General features: G+C 40.8%; 1 protein-coding gene across 2 annotated transcripts in view; it reads left to right on the forward strand.

The window, feature by feature from the left end:
* Positions 1–13,142, forward strand: part of dlgap1a (discs, large (Drosophila) homolog-associated protein 1a) — a 221,819-nt gene that overhangs the window by 14,525 nt on the left and 194,152 nt on the right. For both annotated transcript variants that reach the window (XM_067979641.1, XM_067979638.1), the window contains exon 2: positions 9,738–9,952. In XM_067979641.1, the coding sequence (XP_067835742.1) occupies positions 9,738–9,952 (215 nt within the window). The remainder of the gene's footprint in view (positions 1–9,737; positions 9,953–13,142) is intronic.

The raw sequence follows: 13,142 nt of genomic DNA on the forward strand, positions 1-13,142 counted from the left end.
TCAGCGTCTGTAGGTGTCCATCGCGTTCCTCCTCGTCTGAGCAGACCCTGTGTATTCGCAGGGCCTGTCCATAGGGGATGGCCTCTTTGACGTGGTTAGGGTGGAAGCTGGAAAAGTGGAGCATCGTGAGGTTGTCCGTGGGCTTGCGGTAGAGTGAGGTGCTGAGGTGCCCGTCTTTGATGGAGATTCGTGTGTCCAAGAAAGAAACTGATTCTGAGGAGTAGTCCATGGTGAGCTTGATGGTGGGATGGAACTTGTTGATGTTATCGTGTAGTCTCTTTAGTGATTCCTTGCCGTGGGTCCATAGAAAGAAAATGTCGTCGATGTATCTGGTGTATAGTGTTGGTTGGAGGTCTTGTGCAGTGAAGAAGTCCTGCTCGAACTTGTGCATGAAAATGTTGGCGTATTGGTCCCCATGGCTGTTCCGTGTGTTTGGGTAAAGAACTGGTTATCGAAGGTGAAGACATTGTGATCCAGGATGAAGCGGATGAGTTGTAGGATGGCTTCCGGAGATTGGCTGTTTCTATGTCCTAAAGTTGTGAAAGGTGCTATATAAATGCAAGTTCTTTCTTTGAGTGAACCATCAAATGGTTCTCAGCTTGTGCGATAGTGCCTTTGGTTGGAGCAATAAGCGATAAACGAGTACTTCCTGTTTTTACAAACCCTGCAGATGGACATGTCCTTCTGCTTCTCCATCTCTAGCCTTCTGAAGGACATCATAGAATCATAGAAAGTTACGGCACAGAAGGAGGCCATTTGGCCCATCATGTCCATGATGGCCGAAAAAGTGCTATCCAGCTTAATCCCACTTTCCAGCACTTGGTCCGTAGCCCTGTAGGTTACGGCACTTCAAGTGTACATCCAAGTATTTTTTAACTGAGTTGAGGGTTTCTGCCTCTACCATTCTTTCAGGCAGTGAGTTCCAGACCCCCACCACCCTCTGGGTGAAAAAAAAATTCTCCTCAGCTCCCCTCTAATCTGTCTACCAATTAGTTTAAATCTATGCCCCCTGGTCACTGACCCCTCTGCTAAGGGAAATAGATCCTCCCTATCCACTCTATCTAGTCCTGTCATAATTTTATATACCTCAATTAAATCTCCCTTCAGCCTCCTTTGTTCCAAAGAAAGCAACCCCAGCCTACCCAATCTTTTCTCATAGCTAAAATTCTCCAGCCCTGGCAACATCCTCATAAATCTCCTCTGTACCCTCTCCAGTGCAATCACATCCTTCTAGTAATGTGGTGACCAGAACTGTACACAGTATCAAACTGCGGCCTAATCAATGTTTTACACAGTTCTAGCATAACCTCCCTGCTCTTATATTCTATGCCTCGGCTGATAAAGGAAAGTATCCCGTATGCCTTTTTAACCACCTTATTTACTTGTCCTGCTACCTTCAGGGATCTATGGACATGCACTCCAATGTCCCTTTGTTCCTCTACATCTCTCAGTATCCTCCCATTTATTGTGTACTCCCTTGCAATCATGTCCTTTAATTTCCAGGGCCCTCTCTTCAATTGAGTGAGATCGCTAGTTGGTACTGGGCCACCTCCAGTTGCATTTCCATCCCTCAAAATGTGTGCACTCTTTTCCTTCAGTCACATTATCATGTCGGCAGGCAATGCTACCACCCAATGTGTGATGGTGAACACCAGCAGGATTGTGAGGTCAGCCATTTGGTACGTGCAGGTCTGATTTAAAAGATTTCAGCAGGATATTGTTTGCCTGCATGTGATAAAGGGAAGGTTATGTCGAAGGAACATAGTGGATGGTGAACACATTAGAAGATCTATAATGGGAAGATGGAAAATGTTAATAGGGACCATGTGCTATAACATGCCTCTGCTACTAGGTACAGAACATAAATATGAGGTATTCTTGCACCTGCCTACCTTGCTCCTCCTGGTAAGATCATTGAACTTCTTTTGTCACTGCAACCAATTCCTGTGTACTAAGCAACTCTCAATAATGCTCTCTACCATGACCTTATAGTGTTGCCTTCAGCATCTTTCGACAGTGGTGTGTAAAAATGACTTTGCTCTTGTGATCTATTTTCTGCAGCAATATTTTAATACATTGAAATTGACACTGTGGAACTAGGCACAAGACTGCCATTGCACCAAAAAATTCCTCTACTCTAAAACAAGCTGGAACTGAACAACTTCAGATCCAAAAAGGCAGTTTTCTAATCTCTAACTATCAGATAAATAACAACACATATTATGAACGTAGGTCAGAAGCAGCCAATGAGATCAGCACTACCCCTTCAAGGTGACATTGGCCTTTAAAGCCAGCACTAAAACTGTTATTTCCTGTGGTGCCTGGGCATGCTTCCAATGGCTGCATGGCACATATGCATGGAGAAAGCCCAGTTCATGCAAATCACAAGGTCAGTAAATTGGTGCGCCCTTTCAGTGCTTCTTGATAAACACACTCGTGTTGCGCAATACTGCTGTTGCCCTCAGTTGCGCCCTCCCCATCAAAATCGGCTCTTATGTCTCCACCTCATTTTCTCATGAGTGTAATTAACATAAAAAGGGATAGTATGCTCCCCACACTGGTAAATCCACTGCCCAGTGTGGGACTGACCCACAGAGACCAGGAAGGATCCAAGTTCGATCTCTAATCTGTGCTGAGTTAGTTGATCTCTGTTTAGGTGGCAGTAAGACCACTGAACTTGACTGAAGAAGAGAAAAATCAGTCAGGGTTACCAACATTGATCACTATTCGTGACCCTTCACACGTTATGCTCCTGATCTCAGCTGTGCCACAGAGGATCAGAAATTTCCCCAAAGGAAGGGAGGGGATGTCAGTAGGAAAATCAACCCCAAGTCTCTCAAACACAGAATGGTTTCAGACCAGCATGGGTGGAAGCCTAGAAGCAGGTTAGCCAGTCAGCCTTTCAGTTGTGGATAGCGGAAGGCACAGGGCAACTGAGAAGTGGGAGAAACTACCTTTTAATGAAGGAGTCTCACAATAACAATAAAACACCTCAGACCAACAGGGAAATGGATACATATCCAACATTACATAAAGTACCTTGACGCCAAGGGAAAATGAATTCATTCAAGGCCATCAGGAATTAGACTTCTCCCTCAGCTGACTGTGATACAGAATGCACGAGGGAAAGCAAATGCATGCTAGGTTCCTTTAAGTACTGAGGGAGCGCTGCACTGGAGTGGTCGTCTTTCAGATGAGACATTGAACCAATCTGCTCTCTTGGGTGGACATAAAAGATCCCATGGCACTATTTTGAAGAAGAGTAGGGGAGTTCTCCTGGCAAACATTTATCCCTCATCCAACATCACTAAAAACAAATTATCTGGCCATTATCTCATTCCTGTTTTTGAGTCCTGGCTGTGCCACGTTTCCCTACATTACAACAGTGACTACACTTCAAAAGTACTTCATTGGCTGTAAAGTGTATGTCTTTCTTTCTTTCTTTCTCCCTCTCTCTCTTTCTTTCTTCCCAATCCCACCGCCCCCACCACCACCACCACTATTTAGGTGAAGTCCCAGAAACATTCTGAAATCTCATTCCCTAGCAGGAGTCACTGCCTTTTGGTAAAAGGTCGGTGGGGGGGGGTGGCGGGGGGGAGCTGAAAATACATTTGTATCTGCTTCCAGCCGCTGACATCAGCCACTTACCAACCACCTACCAGAATAGAGGAGACATTTATGGCTTGGGTCAGGATAAACAAAATATGGAAAACAGTGGCAGTCCAACCTAGTCCTGAATTTATCCAAATTGAGCACAATTCCAGTATTTATAAATTAGCCTGTAATAGCCTAATCTGGGGGCAAGGGAATGGAAGGGTGAAGAAGATTGCCTCTGGTCGCTGTGTGTTATTGACATCAGAAAGATGGCAGGAAGATTTCTCTTGTTGGTTATTTATAGCAAATTCATAACAGTATTCTAAAAGAATCCGTTACGGTCCTGCTAGAAAAAGAGGAAATTTTCCTGCTATTTTTTACAAGGACACTTACACAAGCAATCAGAGGAAATCCATGTTAATTATATCCATGTGATTTATGTCAATTAGTGTTAATTGTATTCAGGTGGTATGTATCAATTGGGAACTCTCGTATCCATTTATAAGAGAGCTGATCTGGAGTGTGGTATGAGTGTAAATGTGGAGCTCTGTGAGTAAAGGACTGGAAGCAACTGAAGACTAGGCTCTAGTATTCTATCCTTCACCACTGGGCTATCCAATTTGTAACAATCCACCCCTAGGTTCTGAATTCCATTTGGCTAGCACCCATAGTGATATAATTGTGGAACTGAACCTTTAATGCTTGACAAATTTCCACGAAGTCCTATTTTCACAACACTCAGATATAAATTACGCTCTATGAATTTATTTACGCATATGTAAATTAGGTTGGTTTGCAATGAGACTCAAAACCTGTATGCCCTAATTTTACAAAATATGACAACTATAACTATGATGCTATTAATAACAATATATTAATGCTTATAATGGGTAATTTTAAATATTTAAATTAGTACATCTTAACTTTACAAAGCTTTGAAGATATAATCATACAACTATTGCTAATGCCATTAAAGAGAAATCTTTATCAAAAACTAATTTAAATATCCAAATTTAGTTAATTAGAAAACAGAATACCCTTATCAATCAAAAACCATCAGTTTGTATAGCATGAACAAAATTTTAATGTATAAAAATATTCTTGAATTAATTGGATTTCTGCTGATTAAATTAATATTTTGAACAATATAATTTTGATTGGCCTTCAGCACCAATACAAAACCAGGTTTTTTTTCAAGTATCAAGTCTGCATAGTGTCTTGGAGATATTCTAAAAATTAGTCGATGTTTAGTAAGATAAGATTTAAGTAGTAAAATCAGATTTCACATTTTTGTCAATAATTAAAAATTTTCCAAATAAACTCAGCTGTGAAAGTAAAGAAAATGTATGAAATTTTTGGATGGGAAAGGATTACAAACTTTGATTGATCGCCTCACTTCTTTATTTAATGTCAGCCAGCTCAAATGAAAAAAATCCTCTTGATCTTTGCAGTTTTAGACAATGAGAAATGTGACAGATACAAAAGATATATCGTGGGCAAGTGTGCAACTCAGAAATAGCAATCACATGTGAGTTATGAAGCTAATTTTCACTGGGGAAACATTAACCCCTCGATGGCCAACAGCGCCAGGTTTAAAAAGGCAGCAGAGATAGCGCAGTGAGGCTTCTCCCAATTCCCCCCCCGCCATAGAAATATGTCAATAATTTTTGCGAGGACCATCTTCCATGATAATTGTGGTAGAAGATCAGTGGAAATGCCGGAGAAATGGTGGAAATGACCATTTATACCGTTTCTCCGGGGTTTTCACTGATCTTCATTGAAGTTACGACAGGAGATCTGGAGAACCCCGCAGACATGCTACGCCATATGAAGTCATCAAACTAAATGGCAGCACCAGAGATTAAAAATAGAGGACTATTTACAATTGTTTTATTAAAGGCATCAAAACTAACAATAATAGGATACATATTAGTGAGTGTTTATACCTTTTTTTCCCTTTAAGTATCACTACTTTTTAAATCATCCAGTGTATTTCAAAAGCAAGGTAGGTGCTGTTACGTTGCTTCATAATTTCTTGATGCTTTGAAAGGCAATATTCAATTGGCTTTCAATACCAGACAACTTGCTGCCTGGTATCTGTCAGTAGCCCTTTGTAACCCTGTTGAAGTGCTGGTGAGAGACTATCTGGGAGCAGAAATCGGCATCTTATGTGACATTATAAAGTTCCACTTCAATGACATCATGAATGCAGGTGCTGCCCTCAGTCCATTGCTCCTGTTATGAACCATCTGCTCCCATCGATGTGCCTCGGCCAGTAGTGTAAAATACTGTAACAAGGGACAACCAAAAATCACTGGTACATGTCCAGGCATTTGCCGTTATAAAATTTTGGACTATGTAGCAATTTAGCAAAATGAACTTCTATTTCAAACAATGAGAGCAGTTAAACAGCCATATGGTGTCACTAAAAGGCAGCTCCATGGCCTTGCCCCTCCTTTTCTCTAAGATAGATGATGCTTAGAATGCAGAGGAGTAGTCAAAAGTTATTTTGTTTTAGTCAAGCAAGTTGACCTACTGATGTGGGGAAGTGTAATGTTTTCATCAATATTGTATGAAGACAAGTTGTACTGATTGAATTAGGTGATTCTGATCATAATTGTTGCTCTGTATATACATTTCCATTGAAATAAATCAGCTTAATGATTTGTATCTGGCCTCATCTTACCAAATATTATGAAAAAAGTCTTTCTAGCTTAGTTCCATCTAAAAACTTGGATATACTCCACTATTTTCATAAATCCAGGTAAATTATATGTGGAACGAAAAGCTGGAAATGGAGCAGATATACATTGTATTGAACTATGCAACACCATCAACAGCTTGCATTTATGTAGCACCTTTAACATAGTAAAACATCCTAAGGCGCTTCACAGGAGTATTATCAATCAAGATTTGACACCAAGCCAAATAAGGGGATGGAATTACATAGAATGTACAGCACAGAAACAGACTATTCAGCCCGACTGGTCCATGCCAGTGTTTATGCTCCACACGAGCCTCCTCCCTCCCTACTTCCAACCCTATCAGCATATCCCTTTATTCCTTTCTCCCTCATGTGCTCATCTAGCTTCCCGTTAAATGCATCTATGCTAGTCATCTCAACTACTCCTTGTGTAGCGAGTTCCACATTCTAACCACTCTCTGGGTAAAGACGTTTCTCCTGAATTCCTGATTGGATTTATTAGGGACTATCTTATATTTATGGCCCCTAGTTCTGGTCTCGCCCGCAAATGGAAACATCTTCTCTATGTCTACTCTATGAAACCCTTTCACAATCTTAAAGACCTCTATCAGGTCACCCATCAGTGTTCTCTTTTCTAGAGAAAAGAGCCCCAGCCTGTTCAATCTTTCCTGATAGGTGTAATCTTTCAGTTCTGCTTTCATCCTAATAAATCTTTTTTGCACCATCTCCAGTGCCTCTATATCCTTTTTATAATATGGAGACTAGAACTGTTCACAATATTCCATATGTGGTCTAACCAAGGTTTTGTACAAGTTTTCAATTCTGTCCCTCTAGGAATGAATCCCAATGCTTGGTTTGCTTTTTATATGGCCTTATTAGCCTGCGTCGCTACTTTTAGTGATTTGTGTATCTGTACCCCCATTTCTGTACCATTTAGTGATTTGTGTATTTGGGAAAAGTACGGACTTGGTTAGGAAATTGGCTGAGCGAAAGGCGACAGAGAGTAGGGATAATGGGAAGGTACTCACATTGGCAGGATGTGACTAGTGGAGTCCCGCAGGGATCTGTCTTGGGGCCTCAATTATTCACAATATTTATTAACGACTTAGATGAAGGCATAGAAAGTCTCATATCTAATTTGCCGATGACACAAAGATTGGTGGCATTATAAGCAGTGAAGATGAAAACATAAAATTACAAAGCGATATTGATAGATTAGGTGAATGGGCAAAACTGTGGCAAATGGAATTCAATGTAGACAAATGTGAGGTCATCCACTTTGGATGAAAAAAGGATAGAACAGGGTACTTTCTAAATGGTAAAAAGTTAAAAACAGTGGATGTCCAAAGGGACTTAGGGGTTCAGGTACATAGATCATTGAAGTGTCATGAACAGGTGCAGAAAATAATCAATAAGGCAAATGGAATGTTGGCCTTTATATCCAGAGGACGAGAGTACAAGGGGGCAGAAGTTATGCTGCAGCTATACAAAACCCTGGTTAGACTGCACCTGGAGTACTGTGAGCAGTTCTGGGCACCGCACCTTCGGAAGGATATATTGGCCTTGGAGGGAGTGCAGCGTAGGTTTACTAGAATGATACCCGGACTTCAAGGGTTAAGTTACGAGGAGAGATTACACAAATTGGGGTTGTATTCTCTAGAGTTTAGAAGGTTAAGGGGTGATCTGATAGAAGTTTATAAGATATTAAGGGGAACAGATAGGGTGGATAGAGGTAAACTATTTCCGCTGGTTGGGGATTTTAGGAGCGGGGGCACAGTCTAAAAATTAGAGCCAGACCTTTCAGGAGCGAGATTAGAAAACATTTCTACACACAAAGGGTGGTAGAAGTTTGGAACTCTCTTCCGCAAACGGCAATTGATACTAGCTCAATTGCTAAATTTAAATCTGAGATAGATAGCTTTTTGGCAACCAAAGGTATTAAGGGATATGGGCCAAAGGCAGGTATATGGAGTTAGATCACAGATCAGCCATGACCTTATCAAATGGCGGAGCAGGCACTAGGGGCTGAATGGCCTACTCCTGTTCCTATGTTCCTATGTACATGTCCTCCTTATTCTACCAAAATGTACCACCTCACACTTATCTGTATTGAAATTCATTTGCCAGTTACACTCAAATTACCTGCCCATATTAGGACAGGTGACCAAAAGCTTGGTCAAAGAGGTAGGTTTTAAGGAGCACCTTAAAGTAGAAGAGAGAGAGATAAAGAAGCAGATAGGCGGAGAGGTTTAGGGAGGAAATTCCACAGTTTGGGGCCTAGGCAGCTGAAGTTATGGCCACCATTGGTGGAGCGAAGAAAATCAGGGATGCGCAGGAGGCCAGAATTGGAGGAGCGCAGAGATCTCGGCAGGTTGTAGGGCTGGAGGAGGTTACAGTCAGATAGGATGTCATTTGTGACTTTGATAAGGGCCGCTTCAGTGCAGTGGCAGGGGCGGAAACCTGATTGGAGCGGTTTAAACATGGAGATACAGGAAAGATGGGCATGGGTTTGGGAGGCAAAAACATGTTCCAGGACTTTGGAGAGGAAAGGCAGTCCAGAAAAGTACCAGGTTCCGTTCCCAGTTTGTGCTGTGAGCTTGGTCAGGGCAACAGTTTGAGCACTCTGAATTACCTCAGTGTACCTGAGTTTGAGAAAGGAAAAGTTAGCCAGGGTTCCTGCTCTTGACTGTTCTCTAGTGACCCCCGCTGGAAAATATGTATATGTGCAGATAAAGGACAGGACTGGGCTCAGTTGTCATGCTTCAAACTCACTATCTAGGTCCACACATGAAGAATGGCCGTTTGGCTGAGAAACTGGGGGCAGCTTTGGAAAAAAATCTTCCTAATTAAAAATCTGCTTTGTTTTATAGCAAACATTTAATAGCAAAAACACAATCTCCTAGCTTGTGAATGGTTAAATCTGTGCAAAATAAAACCTGCAAATGTCTTAACTGCATTTTAAACTATGGGAAAAACAGAAGGGCAATATTCCACTGAATTTATTCTTTAAAATGCAAAACAAATGGTGGTTACTAAACACTGAAATCTAACACAAAAAAATTATGTTTTACATTTCAATACCTTCCATTCAAACAGAAATTCCAGCAGGAAGTGGAAACAAACACCTGTTGTTAGAAAATCATTTATTGCCAGATATCCTACAGATCCAGCATAATTACCTTATTAAATACTTGTCAAGAATATACTTAACACCAATAGTCAGTACCACTGATAGAATGCTTTCTTACATTTTAAATTACAGCCTCAGGTTGGCTGAGAAGCATATTCTTCTTTCAATGACTGATTCCACCATGTATGAATATTTATTTAGTCAAAATGATTTGTAATGTCGATTACTGTTCCAATTGTTCAATATTTTGAAATCTTCGTCTGCCAACCCCAAAAAGCAGTATGTCACATCACTGTTATATTTAACTAGGTTCCACAAGATGAATGGGGTGGTTATTCTCCACGAGGCAAAGAAGATGAAATTCCTTGTCGGCGAATGCGCAGTGGCAGCTACATTAAAGCAATGGGAGATGATGACAGTGGGGACTCAGACACCAGCCCTAAACCTTCTCCAAAGATTTCTGCACGACGTGAGAGCTATCTCAAGGCCACCCAGCCATCCCTAACAGAGCTCTGCACGCTAAAGTAAGTAACAGTGCATGTTTAAACATCACAAACTGACAACAACATTGGCATCTTTATGTATTTTGTTATTCATTCTTGGTATGTGAGCGCCATTGGCAAAGCTGGTATTTATTGTCCATCCCTAGTTGCCCTGAGAAGGTGGCGATGGGCCTTCTTCTTGAACTGCTGCAGCAGTTTGATACAACTGAATGGCTTGCTAGGCCACTTCAGAGGGCAGTTAAGAATCAACCACGTTGATGTGGGACTGGAGTTACATATAGGCCACACTGGGGAAGGATGGCAAGTTTCCTTCCTAAAGGGCATTAGTGAACCAGTTAGGTTTTTATGATAATGCCAACAGCTGTGGCTCAGTTAGTAGCACTCTTGCCTCTGAGTTAGAAGGTTGTGGGTTCATAATCCCCTCTCAGACTTGAAACTTAAACACATAATCCAGGCTAACACTCCAGTGTGGTACTGAGGAAGTGCTGCACTGTCACAGGTGCCATCTTTTGGATGAGATGTTAAACTGAGGCCCTGTCTGCTTTCTCAGGAGGACGTAAAAGATTCTATTCTAAGAAGAGCAGGGGAGTTCTCCCCAGTATCCTGGCCAATACTTATCCCTCAACCAACATCGCTAAAACAGATTATCTGGTCATTACCACATGGCTGTTTGTGGGACCTTGCTGTACGCAAATCAGCTGCTACATTTCCTACATTGCAAGTGACTAGACTTCAAAAGTACTTCATTGGTTATAAAGTGCTTTTGGACGTCCTGAGGTCATGAAAGGTTCTATATAAATGCAACTCTTTCGTTCTTTCATGGTCACTTTTACTGATACCAGCTTTTTATTTCCATTTTTTTTTTAACTGAATGTATCTAAATTTCACACCAATCTAGTGGGGACTAAAAAAGAAATTAAACAAATTTGTGCAGCAATATTCTGTACCCAATGCTGAAAATTCACAAATTGATAATTTTCCATTGATTAACAAAAAAATTTAATATTTCCTCATCTATCATAAACTGCCTTTTTAACATTGAAATTATAGTAATTTCATCCCTAAAGAAGCAGTTTGTGATTGATGAGTAATAACTATTAAAAAAGTACAGTTGACATAAATTTTTTGTTAAATATTTCTTATTAATTAATGAAAAATAATGAATTTGTGAACTTTCAGTGCTGGGTACAGAAATGCCTCTGCACAAATTCTTTTAATTTCTTACATTAAGTGCATATACACAGTAAAAAATACTTCTTTATTCTGTTTTAAATGGCTATAATGACCATACTGCAAACTCCCATCCCTTTCCTCATTGCCCTCTGCAACTTTTATTATTTATTCATCGGATGTGGGTGTCGCTGGCAAGGCCAGCATTTATTGCTGATCCTTAATTGCCCTTGAGAATGTGGTAGTGAGCTGCCTTTTTGAACTCCTGCAGCCCATGTGGTGAAGGTACTCCCACAGTGCTGTTAGGTAGGGAGTTCCAGGATTTTGTCCCAGCAACAATGAAGGAACGGCGATATATTTCCAAGTCAGGATGGTGTGTGACTTGGAGGGGAACGTGCAGTTGGTGTTGTTCCCATGCACCTGCTGCCCTTGTCCTTCTAGGTGGTAGAGGTCGAGTTTGGGAGGTGCTGTCGAAGAAGCCTTGTGCATCTCGTAGAGAACTAATCACTTTCAAGACTAAACCAATCAAGTGCAGTCAGTGGGACTTTCCATCAGTTTTTTGAAGCATTAGTGATATGGGATTGTTAAAAGCTACTTACTCATGTGGCACCAGCACAGTACCATAACACTCTAGCAACATGCTAGGATAAGGATTTGGTGGGCATGTTAGCATCCACAATACTGCAAGTACCCATTCCCGTTAAACTCTCAGGAATTGAATATAAATTTAGTCATGACAAGGCCATATGACACACTCCCCTTCACCAGAGATCAGATGGCTGCTCAACCATCTCATATTATTCCCACCAACTCATTTATTAGCAGAGATTTGGGTCACTTTGTGTTTGGAATTCAGAAACGCCACTGATTTTATTTTTCTTGGCTCTCACCTACACACTATTAGACTGCTTGGCTTATGCGTGGGAAAAACACTTGTGAGAATACATCATATATAGAGAGGTAAACTGTGGAAATAAAAGTATATGATTGTCTTCTCAAAAATAGAACATTTTAAAGGAATATAATTGTAACTGGAAAGTGTTTTTTCCAGTGTATATAGGATTTACACAGCTTCACAAAGCAACATCTTGAAGTTTGCACTCCATTTGCTGCCCTGGATGAGAACAGCTAACTGACCACTGACCAGGGATTGAACCTGAGACCTTTCTGATCCATGTGGGTCAGTTGCTCTCATTTCTAAGATCCATAGGTTCTTCTATGAACACAAATCTCCACAACTCAGAAGCACCCAAAATGTGAGAAAGTTAAAGGCTTTCACCCAAGTGAAAGATAGAATTAAATGGTCTTTATATTTCATGGATATTTCTTCCTCTTTCAGAATTCTCCACACTTCATTGGAATTGACCCTGGGCTTTTATAGAGTTGGGAGTGGGTAGAAGGGGGGGAAACACACTGGTGGCTGTTACCCAACAAAACCCTGCAAGATCTCTTTTGTAAGACTGTGATTTAAAATGGTTCTGGAAAGTAGAACTGTTAGCAAAGCCAATGAATAACCATTGTCAGTGCCTCATTAAAGTCCACATTTACTGTCACACAACAGTCCATAGTTACTGTGCATAACAGTTACTCATGTAGCACTCCAGTTATTATGCATAACACTTCAGTTCCTGCACATCTTGAAAACTGCGTTTAGTTTTGGGCACCAAACCTCAGGAAAGATATATTGGCATTGGAGGGGGTACAGTGCAGATTCACCAGAATGATACCAGGGTTTAAGGGGTTAAATTATGACTGGCATAAACTTGATTTATATTCCATTGAGTTCAGAAGGTAGAGGGATGAGTGATGTAATTGAGGTGTTTAAAATGATTTTAAAAATTTGATAGGGTGAGAAACAGAGAAATTATTTCCTCTGCAAGGGGAATTCAGAACAAGAGGGCATAATGTTACAATTAGAGCTAGGTCATTTATGAATGAAATCAGGAAGCATTTTTTCATGGAAAGGGTGAAGAAAATCTGGAACTCTTTCCTCAAAGGGCTGTGGATACTGGGTCAATTAAAATATTCAAGACTGAGATCG

The sequence above is a fragment of the Heptranchias perlo genome, chromosome 3, assembly GCF_035084215.1.
Source record: "Heptranchias perlo isolate sHepPer1 chromosome 3, sHepPer1.hap1, whole genome shotgun sequence".
In the NCBI taxonomy this organism is placed as follows: Eukaryota; Metazoa; Chordata; class Chondrichthyes; order Hexanchiformes; family Hexanchidae; genus Heptranchias; species Heptranchias perlo.